The sequence below is a fragment of the Mastigoproctus giganteus genome, chromosome 6, assembly GCF_048544385.1.
Source record: "Mastigoproctus giganteus isolate SK-2022 chromosome 6, ASM4854438v1, whole genome shotgun sequence".
Lineage (NCBI taxonomy): Eukaryota > Metazoa > Arthropoda > Arachnida > Uropygi > Thelyphonidae > Mastigoproctus > Mastigoproctus giganteus.
This window is the reverse complement of record NC_143580.1, coordinates 145,874,859-145,897,693: the sequence shown is the minus strand read 5'-3', so window position 1 is coordinate 145,897,693 and position 22,835 is coordinate 145,874,859. Positions and strand designations below refer to the sequence as shown.

The 22,835-nt window shown below is 35.4% G+C and overlaps 1 protein-coding gene across 1 annotated transcript in view; it reads left to right on the top strand.

Moving 5' to 3' along the window:
- Positions 1-22,835, top strand: part of Tip60 (Histone acetyltransferase Tip60) — a 228,849-nt gene that overhangs the window by 9,643 nt on the left and 196,371 nt on the right. Inside the window, exon 2 of the mRNA XM_090376520.1 lies at positions 14,913-14,964. Coding sequence (XP_090232646.1) covers positions 14,913-14,964 — 52 coding nt within the window. The remainder of the gene's footprint in view (positions 1-14,912; positions 14,965-22,835) is intronic.

Sequence of the window (22,835 nt, the reverse complement as noted above, 5' to 3'; positions counted from 1 at the left end):
GTCAAAGTATAAATCACTGGCAAAACGAAGAAGGCAACAAACTCTTTCAAATTAAGCGAATTGCCAGTCTTGGCCATCTAGCTTCTGCTCAAATCGAAAAGAAGAAGTCACACTTGCAAGACTAAGAATAGGACATACACACCTTACTCACTTTTATCTTCTCTCTCCCTCAAATCTGCCTTTCTGTCTGAACTGCCATGCTTGTCACAGTCTAGTATATCATAGTTGACTGCACTTTTTATAATGGAGTGCAGCAAATTACTTTATTATCAAGGCATGCAACCCATATCACCCCTACTTTTCAAAAAAATTTAGACAACAGATCTGACATTAACGAAGTTTTCACTTTCCTGAAAAAGATACAGTGTTATGACAAAATATAATGCTTAAATCCCACATAATGTACATTATCTTACTTTTAATAACACATGTTATCTCCTGCCATTGTTTGGAACATAATGGCCTTTAGCTGCTGTTGCACTGTAAAACCTCCAATAACGGCAACAAATGTAGTCACCTTTATGAAAGCAAAAGCCCTTCCCTTCACCCTTGATGGTACACTCCGATCACTGCTACCTAGCGGCTCTTTTATCTGCAGGTTCTTAATGCATGAAGAATCACTCTAATAATCTGATCAAGAGTATTCTTCTCTTTTATTGCCTCTCTAATATGCTGCTGTAAAAAAACAAGTTATCCAGTAAATCCAGTAGTCTTGCTATTGTGCAAGTGACAATTCCGCAAGTTACATTCAGTATTTAGAAAGTTAAAATCACCCATTATAAGACATTCTTATTTAATGGCTCACCTTGTTTCTTTGTATAGTTGTTTATTATGCTCATTGCAGTCATTAGGCCTATAACACATTTTTGTGTTATAGGCCTAATCCCATTTTTGTTTTGGATTGCTGCTGTTTTGCCAGATGCACAAGTGAGGGCTCTGGTTTTGAGTTGGGCAGCTGAGAGCTTGGTGGATCCTCCATTTTAATTCCTTCATGAGCGTCCACTCTCTTCTTCATGTTCTCTTGTTCTTGTTGAATTTCTCTCTTAAATGCTCATCACAACGCTGAGTTCACTCCTAATTTCCTTGTACTCTTTGCACATAACCCACGCACAAAGATATTCCTCTTGACTGCATCATGTCCCATTCCAGATAGTCCTCAAACATCGATCCAGTAGCACATTTTTTAAGGCCGATGCTTAGGAGAACCACCCCTTCAGTTCTGCTCTGTATCATAGCAGTCCTGCTTCTTTGGCCCTTTGCTTTGCTTCTCTTGTCTAAGGCATGATTTCCATATAAATTCAATTTAATTTGAGAATCTACACTAAACTAATGGATACAGGGGATCCTCGTTATCTGAGGATAATTGGTTCCAGAAAATTCCACTTAAAATGAGGACCAATTTGCGTAATATTTATTATTTAAATAAAACTAAATGCAACAAGGCATAATATTTTAAAAGTTAAAGATACACCATAGACAACTCTTAAACAAAAAACTATATTAGTAGTGTGAAGGGCATCATTTTATCTGTATCTCATATTATGCTCTTCCTTCACAATGAATTGCCATGTATTGCACTACCTCGAATAAGTAACGCTTCACTAAAAGAGAAGACTATTGTTACTTATTCTCAGTGGGCACCACCACCACCCAGATGGCGCCATTTGCTTGTTTATATGTGTGTGGGATAATAACTCTACTATCCACTTGTCCCTATTAGACTTAGAAAAGCAAAAAGTAGAAGGAAAGTTGTTATAGTAGGAGTGGAAGAAGAAAAGAAATGGTGTAGAAGAATGAAAGGGACAGTAACTCCTTCAATTCACACCACTCAAAAACTCATAAATTCCTCCAATAGGCAATGCTTCCTCAGTAGAGAAGACTGTTGTTACTTATTCTTGGAAACTCCATGAATATCAGGCTCCCCCTGGGGACCGTTTCAAGGCTTGTTGGCCCACAGAGTGTCAACTCCCACAGACAATAATGTTAATTCCGGTTACACTTAAAATGCATAGAAAGTGGTGCCACCAATTTCGGACCTAAGAAACAGGCTTGAACATTGCAAAAAGTGTGTAGAGAATTTTCTACAGCTTTGTAATTGCGATGGACAATATATTGATTCACCGATTATTAGTATGAAATATTCACAATTATTGTTCCAATACAAAAAAAAAAAAAGACAGTGTAAAAGATGGAAAATAATGAAATATAAACATAAGTAAAGATTTTGCAAACTTAAGTAAACGGTTATGATAGCCGTGTGGTAACGCTAAAGGTAGTCATTTTCTTCCTCCTCAGTTTAAACCTCTGTTTTCACGCCACTAACTTTTTCTTCACCCCCCCCTTTTTTCCCTTATAATTTAAATTCAATTCTCAAGTATACATATGTAATTTATGTATGTTTTCAGATATTTAATTTTAATATAATTCTTTTCCTTTATTTATTTATTTCTCTTGCTATGATATGCTATGAAATGAACACTGCATCATATAGCTGCTAACCATAGCCACTAATAAATTTTTTTTTTTATATACTACACAAAAGTACAAAGAATCTGGAATCAATGAAAAATTTGGAATACAATTATGTGACTAAATTTTGCTGAGTTAGTTATATTCTTTTATTGCTGAGTTAGTTATATTCTTTAACAAAATTTAGCATTCTTTCATTTAGATCAATATTTATTTGAGTTAGCTTTACAACAAAAAAAAAAAAAAAGGACAAATTCACACTTTATTATTCAAATTCCTTTAATTTACGAAGTTTCTCATTACGTATGAAAAATTTGAATTATATGTTTTCTTCTGTAAATTGAAATAGTAATATAATCACATGAACTGTCCTGTAATATATATACAGGAACTCCCCGACTTATGTAAGGGTTGCATTCCGCGGAACGCTACGTAAGTGGGAATTGCCCCCATGCTTGTGCAGCACTCACACAACAACTGTGCTCGCTGAATTGATTGAATGAAAAAAAAAAAAAAAAAAAAGTTCAACAAACATGTGAATAGAATTATTTATTGTATTTATTCAATTTTTTATCTCATGTGTAGGAAAAATTACAAAAGCGTGGAATTTAAAAAATTTCAAAATTATAAAATTCCAAAAAATGAGAAGAGACAGGCATAACGTCAGCAAGTTTTACCCCTTGAGCATCGTTGTCAGAATCAACGTCTTCAGCTGATAAGTATGGTGCTGTGGAGGATGAGGGCTGTGTAGATTTAGAAGGGGTCAGCTGCTCAACATTACGAAAGAACATATTAATGGATGACCGGACTGTGGGGCGCCTCTGTAGCCAGGTGGGAAGGAGCAGAAGTGCGTAGCACACGCTTCTTGATTAAACCGGGGTTCGAGCCCGTCACTACCAAATACGGAGGATGCGGAAAGGTCAGAGAATGACCACCGCATATCCCGGAGCAATATGGCCTTAGTTGCTAATGCTCCTTAAAGAACCAACAAACAACCGGACTGTGGCTTTTTCTTTTCATCATAGATTTCTTTGTAGCAAGCAAGCATATCATTCACCCCTCTGTTAACTTTTAAGAATAGTTCACTGTCAGGATCCATCTTCTCAAACCTCGCCATTGCCATCTCTCTGGTGATGAAGCATCTCGGTTCCTCATTTGGTTCATCTTGAGTTTCTTCAGCATTTTCTTCTTTGATTGTTGCTGCCTGCAAGTCAATAAGTTCTTCATTAGATAATTCCTTCTTTTCTTCCTCTATTAACTCCTCCATGTCTTTGGTATCAACCAAATGAAGTAGCTCTGCAACCTTTACAATCTTATATGTAACCTCTTCATATGATTCGTCATTTTCAAATCCTTCGAAGCCTTTTATGTGCAGTGTGCATATTTTCTTCCATGCGCCATTTAAACAACTTTTAGTAATTTCCTCCCAGGCCTTATTCATGTTTAAGATGGCGTGGTAAATATCGTAAGATTTCCAAAAGTCTCTTAATGTAAAATTTTTCTCATCGTCTACTGAAGACAATGCCTGAGCAAATGTTGTGCGTAAATAGTATGCTTTTAAATTTGAAATAATATCTGATCCATAGGTTGGATGAGTGAAGTCGTGTTTGTCGGTAGAAATATGACTCTCATGTTTGAATTGAAATCATCTAGATGCGTAGAATGTCCAGGAGCATTATCTAATAGAAGCAAAATCTTGAAAGGAACGTCGTTGTCTTTACAATATTTTTCAACCTCAGGAATGAAGCAGCATTTAAACCAATCCTCAAAGAGAGATATTGTTATCCAAGCTTTCTGGTTTGATCAGAAATGCATGGGTGGGGGGGGGCACCTCCGTAGCCAGGTGGGCAGGAGCAGTGCGTAGCACACGCTTCTTGATTAGACGGGGGTTCAAGCCCGTGACCACCAAATACGGAGGAAGGTCAGGGAATGACCATCGCATATCCCTGGAGCAATATGCCCTTAGTTGCTAATGTTCCTAAAAACAAACAAACAAACAAACAAACAACAGCACAGGTAGGGTGACTTTATTGATGCCCTTAAATGCACGAGGATTTCCAGAATGGTACATAAGCAGTGGTTTTATCTGTAATCTCCTGCTGCATTAACCCCAAGCAAGAGCGTGGCCCTATCTTTCGACACCTTGAAACCTGGCATTGTATTTTCTTCTTCTTCTTTGGCAATGTATGTTTGATCCGCATTTTTTTCCAATACAAAGCAGTCTCATCAATGTTAAAAATTTGCTGCATTGAATAGCCGCCTTCATCAATAATATTTTCTAGCACATCACAAAATTTCTCTGCAGCTGCAGAATCGGCACTAGCGACTTCACTGCATACTTTAACGTTGTGGAAATCAGTGCAATACTTGAACCTATTAAACCACCCGTTGCTTGCCACGAATTTGGGTTGGGGTTTGCCATACTTATCCTTAATATCTTTATAAATACTTCTTGCTTTCGTTTGAATGGTCGTTAGACTTGCAGGCACTTGCTTCTGAATCTGATTTTCCATTCATATTATTAACAGCTGTTCCATCTTCGATATAGCACCTGAACGCTGTTCTGTGATCACTGTTGATCTTAAGTGCGTTGATCCTTTGACATGTTCTTTTATACGTGCACTGTCATTTAAAATAGTATTCACCATTGAAGCAGTGAGACCTAATTCCCTTGCAATAGATGACAAACTTTGTTCTGCTTCGTACTTCATTTTCATCTTCATTTCTAAATCAATTTTGTTTGGTTTCCTAGCACTGCCAGCACTTGCACTTTCCGTTGGTCCCTTTCCCTTCACCAGTGTTATAAGTAAATAGGAATGAAGAGAAGATTCTGAAAATTTATGTTTTTTTATATGATTGAAGATTTCAGTGAAGGCGAACCTTGAACACCATAATAGCGTAAAAACCCACACAATTGCAGTTATCAGTATTATCGCAAATGCAATAAGATCGAGTTTACTACCTGTTTATAATTAGATGCACTAACAGAAAAGCCCAATAAATCAGAAAGTGCAAATTGTTTTTTTGTTTTTTGGTCTTGACCTCCAGAAACGTGCTTTAGAAAAATATCACAAAGGCGTTCAAAATTGATTCTTATAACGGAACATATGATAATGATGAAAGAGTAATGCAATTTCCATTATAAATATGACCTTTTCAAGAGATAAATAGCTTAGTATAGCAAAATTTTCAACTTCCAAGGACTTGGAACGAATTACAAAAAAAAAAAAAAAAACAAGAAGAATAACAACAATGTGTTATTGGGTTCACATTACGATATTTTCACGATACCTCCATTTATTCCTACGGGATGCAAAATACGTTTCCCCGATTTTTTTTAAGTTTGCACCGGCCGGCAAAAACTTGTGTAAAGTCAAATTTCCGTAAGTCGAGTATTACTTAAGTCGGGAGTTGCTGTATATAAAAAGCATATTGATTTGTCATAAAATTAAAAGCAAGACTTATATGCCCAGTACAAGCAACATAAACAAACAAATTAATGATAATAAAGCATTGTGTCACAGTCTTCAATACAATCCTTGATTTCATAAACCGTAAAGATGCTATGATATGCTGTTACTGAGAGATAAACTTTGCTTCCTTTGCAAATATCAGTATCTTTCTTACAACTCCAGCATCAAAATTCAAATAATTTTGATACTGGCGTTGTGAGAAAGATACTGATACAGATGAAACATGCTTAAGACTTTCTTGTGGACAGTTCACTAGACTAAAACAAGTGGGACTAACTAAAAGCGGGCCAGTTCAACAATATCAGAACCTTTTTTTTAAACTATGATGCCAATTCTGAACTATTTTTTTTTTTTTAATAAAAAGGAACAGGTATTTCTCATATTTACAATAATCTTCAGGTCTGGCTTTCAGAGACATTCTGAAGATTACTTTGGAATGTTTCTGAAAACCAGAAGAAGACACTTCAGTGATTTGGAGTTTACCAGACAATAGAATTCCATCCAATTGAAATGAAATTGTATCTTATTTGTGGATTTGTCATATTTTATGTAGTTCAGAATAGTCAGTTAATCAGTTAATATTGCTTTGATACAACTGATCTCTAATAAAAAAAAATCATGACACAGTTTTTCCCTCTATCTTTCACAGCACATGTTTAACACTTCACAGTTACATGTGTTTAACATATTTCAATTTTTTTTTAAGGGATTTTCATGCTGCACTAGACCAGTAAGCCAAGTTCACATTTTTCACTTTTTGTTTTAACATAATTTTCAAGAAAGACTGAATAAGCACTTTTTTGCATATTATCTTTGTGCTTGTGGTTCCCAATCCACTCAAGGTCAATAAATCATGTTTTTTTCACAATGTTTTTTTTACAAAATTTTCCTTATGAAATACCAAATCAACTTCAGAAAAGAAGATATTTACACATATCATTGTATTCAACAATTCCTTTGATGGCCAATTCAATCCATACTCCTCACATTAAAATATTTAAAATACAACAACATTTTTTCAATATCAAGATCTTTTGGGCCTAATAGTAAATTTTTACATATTTCACAATTGTTGCTCTTTAAAATATTTCTGGCTAGGTAACCTGAGACATATGCCACTACATTTTCAACAGAAATATCCATATCCTCACTGTACCTGGTTGATTCTGACTCCTTCACTTTGTCAGTGAGACTTAAATTGGTTCAAGCAAAGTATCAGTACGGTTTAAGAGGCCAAGAAGAACAGCAGCAGCATCATTTTCACAATTAGATAATGCACTTTGTTTATTCATTGCATGCATAGTTTGTCTTTTTCCTGCATAGCTGTTATTTGCTTCCTTAAACAGTTCAGCAAAACAGGGCAGAATCCTGGCTTATTAGCAATGTTCAACATTAAATGCTTCAGGGTTTTTCTACTTGGTAAATTGAGCTTCCTTCTCAATAACTTATAAATACTTGGGCTTTGAAGGTAAACATTAAAAGCAAAAGCCTTGGGCATGGCTGAAAAACATGGATTGAACGCCTCACAGTCAGTTGAAGGAGAAACTCAGTATTTGGCCAAGCAAATTTGATAAGGTTTTCCCTTTCAGTGCTTGTAAAACACCAATCATAAAAATGAGATCCACACAGTCTAGCATTATTATATAATAATGATGCATAATTATCTTGATGTCAAATACTATCATACTTACCAACTGCTTTCAGCCAGTCAGTAACCCAGGAAAAAAAAAAAAAGTCAAAACCATGGATGATAATTAAAAAAAAAAGATTAATATGAGCAGGAATGGCATATATATAGAACAGCACATTTTATAAGGGAAGAGTAAACTCCCCAACCCAATTATGTCTTTACATCTATAAATTCAAATTATTTAATTATTTGATAAACTATTACTTTGATTAATATGAATGCACTATTCATATTAATGTAGCTGAGTGGTCAGAAGTGGGAGTGCAGTAGCACACTGAGTAGACTGCAGTTCAAGCCCCTGACTGCTAAATATGGTTGATTTGCTAACCAGTGCATAGCAGATTATGGTCCATTTCCCTCAATATGAATTGTTTGAGAAGGCATCCATCCTGCAGTGGATTGATAATGGCTGCTGCTTACCTCTTATTCATATTAATTAATGTAATAAGTTTGAATTAGTTAATAATTAGCTATTCAGTGGTGTTTTTTTACATTTCATTAAATATTTCCTGGTTCTATCAATTATGATAAATTACTTAAATGTTCTTTCGGAAATCAGTATAATCGCACTCCAGATTTATTACGCGAGAAGCACTTCTCTTCATAATGTCAGCAGACAAATACAAAAAATAAAAATAAATAATAATAATGCACAAAAATAATTATAATGATAGTAACCAAAATGCAATGAAAAATTAACTCGCTATGCTAATAATAATACAGAAATAATTAAAATAATAGTAACCAAAATGCAAAGGAAAATGAATTCGCTACACTCAACAAATTAATCTTTTCAAACCAGTACTAATTTTATTAGCAATGGGCATGCGCATTAGCACTCTGTGGATTTTATGGCCACATTAGTTTATAGGTCTGAAATTGGTGGTGCTGAAACTGGGAGTAATTCAGCAAGTGGACACTGTATCTTATTACTCTGTGTGTGTTGGCCTTTCATCAGTGGGTGGGCAGATACTCTGGTATTGCAGACATGACAATTCTGTTGTGAAGATAATCCCACAATATGAGAGATGCCAGAAGGTGTACGTGATAATATTTAAGTAAAACTAAATGCAACAAGGCATCATATCTTTAAGAGTATAATAATCTATATAATATTGGTGTAAACACACCACAGACAACCCTTAAACAAAAAATTACATTAGTAGTGTAGTGTGAAGGGCATAATTTTATGTGTATCTCATATTGTGCTCTTCTTTCACAATGAGTTCCCATGTATTGCACTAAATCTACTTGCACTACTTATAAATATTATCACATACACCTTCTGGCATCTCTCATATTGTGGGATTATCGTCACAACAGAATTGTCATGTATGCAATACCAGGGTACCTACCCACCGATGAAAGGCCAACAAGCCTTGAAACGGTGCCGTCTGGGTGGTGGTGGTGCTTACTGAGAATAAGTAACAATAGTCTTCTCTTTTAGTGAAGCGTTACTTATTCGAGGTAGTGCAATACATGGCATTTCGTTGTGAACCTGTAAATTTAAGTTAATTATTCCTACACATTAAAACTTACTTTGATATATTTAATTTCTGGGTTGCGGTTGGGTGTCATCGCTGCCGCTGCTAAACTGGTTGTACCAAGAAGAACATAAATTGCTCTGGGCCATGATTATATATCAGGTTCCTAAGATAACAGGCAATCAGGATAAAGCTGTACAAAAGTACGCACTTCCTAAAGCAGTAAACTTCTTTACTTCCCTCCGTACTAATGGAACATTTTTTAATTTATGTTGTCTGAAATTATTGCTAGTATTAAAGAGGTTGTTTGTGCATGGGTATGCACTTCCATCATTTCTACTACTCAGGTAGTATGAATACATCATTTATTCATATCTCATGTTGTGAACACCTTCACAACTAGTTGCCTAAGTATTGCTCTACTTCAAATAAGTAACACTTCTCTGGTAGAGAAGACTACTATTACTTATTCTCAGATGGGCACCAACACCCAGATGGCACTGTTTCAAAGTTAGTTGTGAATTTAATGTGGAAAAAAAAAAAAAAAAAAAAACATTGGACCAGATCTATCAAACCAAACAAATGAATTATAAAATTCAAAACTATATGATTAAAAATCTTAATTCAGACTTTGAACAGAACTGTTTTGGTGAGAATATAAGAGCCTATGAGATCTAGATTTTTATCAAGAAAAGTGAATTTTGTAATGAATGAAAAAAAAAACCAGGTGCTTCTTTTTTTTTTTTTTTTTTTAATAACTAAAACCAGTATTTTAGATGAACCTCATCTCCAACCAAACTGCACAGAAGAGGTGGCTCTCCCCACCTTTTCAGAAACTTATCAGACCTAAACGCCATTTTTCCAACTGTAAAAATCTTTGCATGGAAGCAGACATAGTTTGTTTCAAGTCCCACAAACATCCCCTAAAGGTCCCAAACCTTTTCTGTTTTCGAAGCTTCCGCACATTATATTTAGTCTCTGTAATTAAAAATATCGTGAACATTTTTTTTCTTGCCCAAGTGATGATTGAATTGCAAGTAAATTAACTCCACTTCAGATACTTATCAGACCTAAACGCCATTTTTCCAACTGTAAAAATCTTTGCATGGAAGCAGACATAGTTTGTTTCAAGTCCCACAAACATCCCCTAAAGGTCCCAGACCTTTTCTGTTTTCGAAGCTTCCACACATTATATTTAGTCTCTGTAATTAAAAATATCGTGAACATTTTTTTTCTTGCCCAAGTGATGATTGAATTGCAAGTAAATTAACTCCACCAGCACGAACTGTCTTATTCTCAAACACCTACAATTCTCTTCCAAACTTCCTCTGCGAATCGACAGTAATAAAATAAATGGTACACTGTTTCAATTTCAGTACAAAATTCGCATAATCTATACATGAATCGTTCACTGGTATATTTCCGTAACCAACCCTCCATGAAAAGTCAATACGTGATGGGTAGTTTCTGCCAATTTTTAGATTTTTAAAAAACAACTGTGCATTATGGTTTCCTAAATTTGGATTTTCTAAGTTAAACAGTGTACAGTAGAGTCATTTTAAACCACCCTTAAAGGGGTCTATATCTTTCTCCCTTAACTGCATGCACATATCCCAAATTTTTTTGTAATTATTTGTGAAGGAAGAGCACAATATGAGATACAGATAAAATGATGCTCTTCACACTACTAATGTAGTTTTTTGTTTAAGAGTTGTGTACAGTGTGTTTATCACGTACATATCATGTAAAGATATGACGCCTTGTTGCATTTAATTTTACTTAAATATCGGTGTAGATACACCATAGACAACTCTTAAAGAAAAACTATGATACATGTAGTGTGAAAAGCATCATTTCATCTGTATCTCATATTGTGCTCATCCTTCACAACAAATTGCCCATGTATTGCACTACCTTGAATAAGTAATGCTTCACTAACAGAGAAGACTATTTTTACTTATTCTCGGTGGGTGCCATCACCCAGACAGCACCGTTTCAAAGCTAGTTGGCTTTTCATCGGTGGGTGGGCAGGTACCGTGGTATCGCAAGTGAAGCATTTCTTATTCGAGGTAGTGCAATACACGGGCAACTCGTTGTAGGATGAGTAGATATGGAATATCTACAGATATTGTATAGTAATGTTTGTTATGTACTTGTACATACATAGTAAAAAATGGATGAAAAGACTGAAAAATGAGAAAATTATTTTATTAGACATTTTTTATTATAATATGTTACACAATGTAAGATTATGTAAAGTTTATTGATGTTACACTATTTTTCAGTTGTACGAATAAAGAATGAATCCAGAGTTGTCATGTCGGGTTTTTTTTTTTTTTTTTTTGGTCTTATTTTTTCCGATATAATTGTGTGTCATAGTATTTAGTTATGTCTTTAACTTCGCGCTTAACATTTGTTGCACGATCATGAAGATCGTTTTTACAAAAAATATTCTGATAAAAAAAAAAATTGGTCAATTTTCTCAAGGGGAAAAGCTTTAATTTTCAAATCCTCGTAACTCCGGGGACTCAGATAATGAATACTCGGATGCCGGGGACCCCCTGTACCTAAATGCAGTAATAGCACTACTGTATTCACAGGTTTTGCAGCAATAATACTTATTATGCTAGCAAGTTTACTTTATATGTATTATGCTATACTGTTATTTCATAAATTTATAAATTAATTATAATAGTTGATAAAATTATCTATTAATTAAATTACCTTAGCTAACAGCAAAAAAATATATGCCAATCTATGTGATTAGAACTTTTGAGCTACCTATTTACCACAATTAAACACTACAATTCCACTACCATGCACTACACTAAGAGGTTAATAGTTACGAGATATGACTGGTTGCAGACCAAAAGTTTTCAGACTGGCTTGTGGAGCACAACCCTTGTGTAATAAAGCAGTGCACCATTAGATACCTCTGAACTAATTCATTGGGAGTTAGTGTCCAGTTTCATGCCAACAGGGCATTGTGCTTTTGTGCAATTGGTTTTTAAGTGTTTCTCTTGAGTGTATCTTCTGATTTTTGTAGCTGAGTAAGATGGCAGATGTTAACAAACAGTGAATTTGCATCACGTTTTGTCATAAACTTGGGAAAACAACTTCAGAGACTTTCAAAATGCTTAAACAAGCATTTTGTGATGATGCTATTAGTAGAACACAAACTTTTCTGTTCTTGTTTCAAAATCCCCTATGTATCTTAAAAATTTCTATTCTTGTTTCAAAATCCTCTATGTATCTTCAAAATTTTCTGTTCTTGTTTCAAAATTCTCAATGCAAGTTTCGTAAACTTTCATTGAGGATTTTGAGCTCTCAGGTCATTCCATTGTCAAATCAGACTGATGAAAATGTTAAAAAGTGCATCGTCAGCCATGAGGACAATGTATGGTTAATAATTTGTGACATTCTCTTCCTATTGTATATGCTAACACATTTTAACTGAAAATTTAAACATGAGGCGAACTGCTGCAAAATTTGTGCTCCATTTTCAGAGTGACAATCAGAAACAGAACTGGCTTTCCATGTGCAGGGACCGCCCAATCATGGGCTAGAAAGGACAGAAACTTCCTTTCCAAGCTCATAACAGGGGATGAAAGCTGGGTTTATGATTATGGCCTAGAAACAAAGCAGCAATCCTCTAGTACAGTGTTTCCCAAACTGGGGGCTGGGGACCATAGACCAGTTCTGGTGGTTCCCCAAAACCGATCCTCTGGAATGGTCAAATTATTCGTCCTATGTATAACAAATTGATGATAAATAAAGTTATTATTATATATTATGTAAAAATAAGAATAAAGTTTAGTTGTTTTAAACATAAAACTTCAGAAAACCAGTGTTCATACATACATATATATACACACACAGGGAAACATATATAGGGGTCTGCAAACTTTTTTTGATTTTTGAAAGTCTGTAGATCTCAGTAGTTCGGGAACTGCTGCACTCATAGAAGAAAAGGCCATTATCTCCATGGCCAAAAAAGACAAAGCAGGTCAGAGCAAACATCAAGACCATGCTGATTGTTATCTTTGACAATGAAGATTCAGCAGTTCCTTCTGCCAGGCCAAACTGTAAATCACCAATTCTGTGCTAGGATCCTAAAGCATTTGAGGAAGAATGTCAGCAGAAACCAGACAAATGGTGCACTGAACATTGGCTTCCACACCGTGACAGTGCGGCAGTCCCCACAGTTTTGTCAGTTCAGCAGTTTTTATCCAAGAACAAAATGGTGATTGCCCCATACCTTCCTGCTTTCCCGACCTGGCCCCCCATGACCTCTTTCTTCCTGTTCCCTAAAATGAAATTCCAATAAAGGATGAAGATTCAAAGGCATTGTACAGATTCAAGTTGAATTTCAGGAGGTGTTGGACAGTAACACAAAATAGGATTTCCAGAGATGCTTCAAATAGTGGGAGAATCACTGGAGTTGATGTATAAACTCACAGGGAGGGGACTACTTTGAAGGGGATATTGCTTTTGTTTGTATTAAATAATACAAGAAATTTATGTTGCTTCTTGATTTATTGCCCTCTATGGGCTCATATTACTTTATTTTCATTTTTTATAACTTCCATATCATTAAGAATTAAGTAGTTTGTGTAGTACTGTATACAGTTTTTGGTAATAAAATGGTGTCATAAAAATTTTAAAAAATATATTAAAAACAACAAGAAATGGCAAACTATAATTTTTGATGACAAAATTTGCCATTATAAACAAGGCAGAAAACTGAATTCATGACAGTCTTCAGTTAATGCAGTGGTGAAAAGCAAAGAATAATGATGCACAGTAAAGTAGGATTAACATTTAGCAGTTTGCATATACACAAAATTACATTGTTGTTAACAAGATTTTACTTTTAATGACATAAATTGATAACATATGAACAACATACGAATTTGATGATTAAGGTGAAATGTTAAAAGTGAAAATAACATATATCATTCAAATATCATCAGTTATGAGATTTATTTTATTAAAAGTACTACAGTATTGTTAAAAACATTGTCTTTTTTGTTATATGCAGATTGCTAAATGTTAATACCACCTTTAATGTACATCATCATTCTTTTTTTTTTTTTTTTTTTTCACCATTGATTCATCAGCTGCTATGGAGTCATACTTTTTTTGCCTTGTTTATAATGACAATTTTCTCCTCAAAAGTATATATATATATTTTTTTTTTATTTATTATTTTTTTTTGTGTCACCTTTATGATCAATTATTTAATTATTAATAATATGTGGTAACTACAGAAACTCTAGATAAAATAGTGAATATGTGGTGAAAAAGCTGGTACTTATGTGTTTTTATTTTATTTAAAGAATTCAGCCATCTGTTTTGTGTACCTCTCCATGTAACTCTCCACTAATGAGCAGATTACTGTTATTTCAATGCCAAACTAATTAAGTATATTTAATAACAAGAGTAATAATTTTCTAGGAATCACAATGTTTCTGATATCTTAAAATTAGCATTAGCTGAGTTGATTCTGTATATATTCCTTTGTTCAGAATTTTGTATGGTGGGGAATAGGAAGGAGGCTTGGTAAGTTAAATTACCATACAGTTGGATAACTACTTTTTTTTCCCATTTCTATCTCTCTTGAGCAAAAGTTCAGCATTTTGCCATATTGAGTTGCCATGATAGTATATAATGGTCCAGAAGTAATTTTTTAATCATATATTCATAGTTATAAAACTATGAATTTAATTAAGGTGTAAATGTTTGACTGGAAAATATTTCCATCTTTATTAATTTATTCATTTTTTAAATGCTTAGGTGACTGAAGGGTGTAGGATGCCTGTTCGAATGAGAAATAGTGAAGACTGGCGTAAGTAGCTCTTTTTTTTTTAATAAAATAAACACATTAGTAAAATGTACTAATTGCAAATTGCAATTATATAAAAATAATTATATTTTGCAAAAAAATAAAAAATAATAATAATTGTTATTAAAATTCACTTATGCATCATAGATAGATGCATTTCACGTGTCTGTGTGTGTATGGGCTTGGCACACCCAGGGTACTGAGCTGGATATCATCATTCTTCTCTTTCTTGATGATTCCCTTCTACTTCTCTCTCTTTCAGATTAACTCACTTTTTTTTTTTTTTTTTTTTGGCTGATGTAGCATAAACTGCAGGCTTCCTTACACCATATGGCTAATAATAATAATAATAATAATAATAATATATGTATATGGACAAATATATTTTATCAGTGTATTGGGTAGGGGTGTGACCTGTCAAGTGTAATTACAATGGAAAAAATTGAGAATTAAATGAAATTAAGATTAATATAAAAATAATAATGATAACAAAAATGGTACTTAATGCAGTGGGTCCCAGGACTTTAACTACTTCTTCACAGGGTCGGCAGCCAAAACCGTAGGAGCCACTGCAATAAGCAGGGTTTCTGTTTCTGTTAGATGTACACATACAAAATGTATACATCATAACTGACCTGACAGAGACCAAAAGGAAGAAAGGAATAAAATTCAAACATAAATAAAAATAAATAAAGTAAAGTTAAAAAGCTCAAATATTGCTGATTAAATCCTGTTAAAGGAAAATTGAATTAAAGTTTGAATTAAAAAATGAAGGCAAAAAGCCCAGTATGAAATTTAAACAAAGTAACTAAGATAAAGGAATAAAGTCAGGTTTTTGACAACTTATTGTATGCTTAGATCTGAATCGTTGAAATTGGCTGAGTGTGGTGAATACAGAGCTACATCGGAGACCAAAGATGAAAGCCGATAGTTCTCTGTACAGTATACAGGCACTCCCCGGTTTACATAACACTCGACTTATGGAAATTTGACTTTATGTAAGCTTTTGCCGGCTGGTGCAAACTTAAAAAAAATTGTGGTAATGTATTTTGCATCCCGTAGGAATAAATGGAGTTATCATGAAAATACTGTAATGTGAACCCAATAACACATTGGTTTTTTTTTTTTTTTTTTGGTAATACATTCGAAGACCTTGAAAGTCAAAATTTTTGCTATATAACTAAGCTATTTATCTCTCTAAAAGGTAATTTTTATAATGGAAATTGCACTACACTTTTATCATTATCATATGTTCTGTTATAAGAATCAATTTTGAACACCTTTGTGATATTTTTCTAAAACACAACCCAGTTGTGTGTGTTGGGTTGTCAAGTTTGCAATACCCGGGTACCTGCCCACCCGCCAACTAGCTTTGAGACGGTGCCATCTGGGTGGTGATGGTGCCCACTGAGAATAAGTAACAATAGTTACTTATTCTCAGTGGGCACCTCTATTAGTAAAACGTTACTTATTAGTAAAGTAAAGTCTCTATTAGTAAAGCGTTACTTATTCGAGGTAGTGCAATACATAGGCAACTCGTTGTGAAGGATGAGCACAATATGAGATACAGATGAAATGATGCCTTTCACACTACAACCAGTTTCACACTACAAAGTTTTTCTTTAAGAGTTATCTATTGTGTATTTACACCGATATTATATAGATAAATAAATAAGTGAAATGAGTTTTTTAAGCCTTTCTTTGATTCAATCCAGAAAAATAATATTTTCCCAAGTGATTACTTTTTCAGATTTCTGTGCGTATTATATGGTTGTATTTAAAAGTAACAAAATACAGATAATTCGTGCCACACTAGTATTTGCCAATGATATTCTAATCTTCTCACCACAAAGCGTAAACCCTCTATGCTTCTCACATAAATGGCGCTCGTGATGCATAGCTGTTGTTTATTTGATGGAGAACCTTTATGTTGTCCATAATTATGGATTGTATATTTAAAATTATATTAGTTAGTAAATTAAAGTATTCAAAATTATTATACAATTAATTGCATTGGACCAATTAAGAAGAGCACAGCTGTGCTGTGCACTCTTAAAACTTTCACATGTTGATAAAAATGCAATCATGCATTCAAATTAACACGTGAAATTTTGTAGCGCAGGTTGCATAAAAATTCCCCTCCCCAATAAAATCACACCCAACCTAAATGGACACACGACACCACTGACATATATATATATATATATATATAGATTGAATTTTATAAGAAATTGAAGAGATATATTAAAAAATCTTAATATGGTTTATGGACTAGGGACACTATTTTTTGGCAGAAGAAACAACCAGAATGGATATATAAGTTAATTGAGAGGATGAGAATAGAAAATGAACTACAAATGGGGATTGGAAAAATATGAGAAAATAATGAGGAACACATGACATTTTGTAGCATAGGTTGCATAAAACTATCCCCCCCCCCAGATAAAAGTACACTCAACTTAAATGGGCATGGACGCCACTGATATATATATATACAGTGGATTCTGGTTATTTGGGCCACCGGTTAATCGGGGCAGCCGTTTATTTGAGGCAAATCTTAAGAAACAGAAACCAATTAAGAAAATAGCCAGGGTTTACTTCGCTTAATTGGGACAGCATGCCGTTTAGTCGGGGCAGGAGACCGCAGCACTGGAGATCACCCTATGATTGTCTCCGACGGTACCACGTGGTTCAGTCGAAATTCTGGAGGTCACAACCATAAAACAATAAAAACAATTAGCAGTTACCTGTTTATTGGGCTTTTCTGTTAGTGAAATCCATCATAAACGGACAGTAAACTCGATCTTACTGAATTTGTGATAATACCAACAGCTGGAATTCTGTGGGTTATTATGGTGAAATGTGTTTACACTTCCATGAAATCTTTAATTATATAAAAAAACTAATTTTCAGATCTTCTCTTCATTCCTATTTTTAAACCTCTGTAACTCGTTACTCTGTTCTCACTTGCGCATATCGTGTTACTTGCAATTTGTGTGTGCTGTGTTCTTTGTTATTGATTGCTTATCTTTTTACTGTTTTAAATTTTAACCCCCACACATGAATGTCAGTGAACAGAAATGTCAACTAGTTCTTTTGTACATATTACAGTACGTATTAATTATTCTGATTATCACGTATATTCTTCCGATTTTCAGGTATCATTTAATTTTTTAATTGGTAAGGTAATAAAGGGTAAATTTGTGCTTAATATATCTTTGCTTTTATAGCCTGTGATAAATTCCTCCTATTTTCGCTAATTAGAATCGCTGTTTAATAGAATTAAAATTCAATTCACAAACGTGATCACAATGACTGGACGACGAACTCAACATAGTAAAGTACTGTTCACTATACGATGTGCTTACTGCACATCGTATAGTGAACAGTACTTTACTATGTTGAGTTCGTCGTAACGTGATTTGATTGTACAGTGAACCAATTGTAAAGGGGGGGTACATTGTATTTTTAACTATTACGTGAAACTTCGGATAATTGGGGCAGCCGCTTAATCGGGCCAAACTGAACTAGTCCCAACGTGTCCCAAATAACCGGAATGGACTGTATATATATATTAACAAGTCAATGCTGGAAAAAGGTCGCGAGTTAGGATTAAATTTGAAAGTGTTTGCAATTCTGCCCAGACACGATGGGAGGGAGTATATGATGAGAGCCTTGTCAATCAATTCTGCCCTGGAGAGATTGTGCAAGGCTCACAGGGTAGAATTTTTTTGCGTGGTCTGTACTTGTGAACAGGACAGACTATTTTTACAGAGATGGGATACACTTAAATAGAAAGGGCGCAAGAATATTTGCTAATGCTATCAAGGCATTGTTAGGTGGGTCGGAAAACTGCTAGATTGGGGGATTTACAGACTAAAAGATTAATGGTAGCCACAGGCAGAGCCGAAAGTGATTTTTGCACTGCTTCTATTGTAATGAGCAGCAACCTAGAGAGCAAGTTGGTGGGGATTTCAAGAGCTGCTCAGAGTCATCATGGAACACGTAAATACATGGGCTGTGTTAGGGTAACTAAGATTAAGTGCATTTATACTTGCATATACACTAATGCTAGAAGTATAGTAAATAAAATTGATGAATTTGAAGTGCTGATCAAGACATCAAAGGCAGATATTGTTGGGATATCAGAGACATGGTGTCACACAGATATAAGCAGTGCAGAACTGGAATTTGGAAAGTATAATGTGTACAGAAAGGACAGACAAGGTTGGAAGGGAGGAGGGGCTATGCTGTTAGTTAAGAAACACATAAAACCTAAGGAAGTGCATCCAGTTGACATGGTTGGACATTGCAATGTTGAGTCTGTTTGGTGTGACATAAACACTGGAAAAGGGAAAATGAGAGTAGCAGTATGTTATAGGCCTAATGACTCTGATAAACACATGAACAGTTGTGCAGAGAAATAGAATGGGCCAGTAAATCAGAATGTCTTGTAATGGGGGATTTTAACTTTCCCGATATTAACTGTGGGTTGGTCACTTGCATGCTAGCAACGCTTTTGTGGATTTATTGGAGAATTGTTTTCTACAGCAACATGTTCGAGGGGCAGCCAGAGGGAGTAATACCCTTGATCAGATTATCAGTAGTGATTATTCATGCATTAAGAATTTGCAGAAAAAGAAACCACTATTTGACAGTCATTATAGTGTACCGATGTAGGATTTACTTAAAGGTGTAACTACCATTAAGGGTAAAGGGAACGGTTCTTGTTTTCGTAAAGTTGACTACAGTGCTCTCAGACAGTATTTAAATTCTATACAGTGGAATCAACTGATGATGTTACCAACGGTGAATTAAAAATTGGGAAGCCTTCAGGGACTTAATCTTGGAGGCTACTAGGCTTTTCATACCAACTAAGAAATACTGTTCAAGGTTCGGGCCTAAATGGATGTCGGATGAATTAATGAGGCTTGTGACAGAAAACAAAAATGCAGATATAAGCTGATCTGTAATCATCACAAAGGATGTTAGGCAAGCGAAAGCAGATTACAAGAAATCTTTGACAAAGGACACAAAGAAAAACAGCAAAGAGCTCTTTACTTATGTAAACTCTAGAAGGAAGGGGTTGAATCAGATTGTTCCGCGTAACATAGATGGTTCGACTATTGATGATCCTGCTCAGGTAGCTAACAAACTAAATGAATATTTTCATCTACATTCACACATGAGAGTTATTCAAGGAGGGGAATGCCAGAAATTTATCAAACTGTAACAGGGAAATAAGTGAATTTGTAATAACTGAGAGCAAAGTGGAGGGAAAATTGTTGAAGTTAAACATGAAAAAAGGCACCTGGGGTAGATGGAATCTATCCAGTTATAATGAAGGAGGCAGCAAGTGAAGTAAGCAAACCCTTAGCCATAATTATGAGAGCATCTTAGAGTCGGGGGAGGCCCCCCATGGATTGGACATGTGCAAATGTATCCCCAATTCACAAAGGGGGTTCAAAGGGTTACACAAATAATTATAGACCTGTTAGTTTAACTTCTGTTCCAGGGAAAATAATGGAGTCACTGATTAAAGAGGTGATGCAGGATCACCTAAAGACAGCAGTAATAGTTCAGACACAGCATGGTTTTGTTAAGGGGAAGTCTTGTCTAACCAATTTGATCGGATACTACAATATGGTCAGAAAGGAACTGGATGTAAAAAAAAAAAATTTTGATAGTGTATTCTTGGATTTCAGGAAAGCTTTTGATACTGTTGCACATGGAAGACTGCTCTACAAATTGGAGCAGTATGGCATTAAGGACAAGTTACTGCAATGGATAAAGGGATGGTTGAGTGGGAGATGGCAGAGAGTGGTAATAAATGGACACTGCTCTATGTGGACTAATGTTATTAGTCCTGCAGGGTTCGGTGCTGGGCCCATTGTTGTTTATGTATTTATCAATGATATCGATGAAGGTATATCAGGCTTAATGTCCAAGTTAGCATTAGCATTAGCATTAGTAGAGGCATTTGATGCAAGAAAGGAAGCTTATGCAGCATCAGCCAAAAAAAAAAAATAAAGTAAAATAAATAAATAAAAAATAACCACTTCCACTTCACCCATCTGTTCGTTCGAAATACCTGTCCAGCTGAGCCTTAAACTTATTTAGGCTATCAACTTCCACGACAAGAGATGGAAGTCTGTTCCACCTACCAACCACCTGCTGGCTAAAGGCAAATTTCCCCACATCTATCCTACATCTGTCTTTCCTCAATTTGAATTTATGCCCTCTCAGGTGATTGTTCTGAGCAAGAGGAAGAATCCCATCAGCATTGAGCATGCTCAAACCATTCAAGGCTTTGTACACCTCTATCAGATCACCTCGCTGGTGCCTAGTCTCCAGACACTGTAATTTGCAAAACTTAATCCTTTCTTCGTAAGAGCACCCCTTTGTTCCATTCACTAATCTTGTTGCCCTTCTCTGTACTCTTTCCAGCAGCTCTACATCCTTCTTGAAATGAGGCCTCCAGGCCTGTATACAGTACTCTAGGTGTAGCCTGACCATTGCCTTATACAAGGGAATAATCACCTCCTTATCCCTGCTAGAAAAATTCCTATATATCATAGACAATACACCATGAGCTACTCTTGCAGCCCATCTGCACTGCTCAGAGAACTTCATATCTGCCTGCACAACCACCCCCAGGTCCCTTTCATTCTCTACCACTGTCAGTGTAGTACCACAGAGTTGATACGTTGCTCTGGGGTTGCTGTTTCCCATATGTAGTACTTTACATTTGTCAATGTTAAACTTCATTTGCCACCTCTCAGCCCATCTGCTCAACCTTTCCAGATCCTGTTGCAGCAGCATAGTGTCAGTCAGTGTCCTTGACAACCCTGCCAACCTTCGTATCGTCTGCAAACTTGGACAATAAGCTTGATATACCATCATCAATATCATTTATAAATACAGAAAACAATAAAGGACCCAGTACTGAACCCTGAGGGACTCCACTAATAACATTAGTCCACGATGAGCAGTGTCCATTAATTACCACTCTCTGTCTTCTCCCCCACAACCACCCCTTTATCCATAGCAGCAATTTGCCTCCAATGTCACACTGCTCCAATTTGTGTAGCAGTCTTCCATGTGCAACAGTATCAAAAGCCTTTCTAAGATCCAAGTATATAATATCAAAGTTATTCCCTGCATCCAGTTCTTTTGTGACTGCATCATAGTATCCAATCAAATTGGTCAGGCAAGACTTCCCCTTAACAAAACCATGCTGTGTCCGAGCTATAACTGAAGTCTTGTCTAGATGATCCTGCAGTGCTTCTTTAACCAGTGCCTCCATTAATTTTCCAGGAACAGAAGTTAAACTCACAGGTCTATAATTACTTGTGTCAGCCTTTGATCCTCCCTTGTGAATTGAGGTCACATTTGCACATCTCCAGTCCATGGGTACCTCCCCTGAGTCCAAGGAAGCTCTCATAATTATGGCTAAGGGTTTGCTTACTTCCTTTGCTGCCTCCTTTAATATAACTGGATAGATCCCATCCACCCCAGGTGCCTTTCTTGTGTTTATCTTCAACAATTTCTCCTCCACTTTACTCTCAGTTATTACAAGATTCTCTAGCTTACTGCTAGAGTTGAATACACCTCTGGCATTCCCCTCGCTGAATAACTCCTCATGTGTGAATGTCGATGCAAAATATTCATTTAGTTTGTTAGCTACCTGAGCAGGATCATCAAAAGTTGACCCATCGATATCAAGTGGACCAATCTGATTCATCCCCCTTTCTTCTAGAGTTTACATAAGTAAAGAACTCTTTGCTGTTTTTCTTCGCATCCCTTGCCAAGGATCTCTCGTAATCTGCCTTCGCCTGCCTAACCTCCTTTGTAACTTGGTTACAGATCAACTT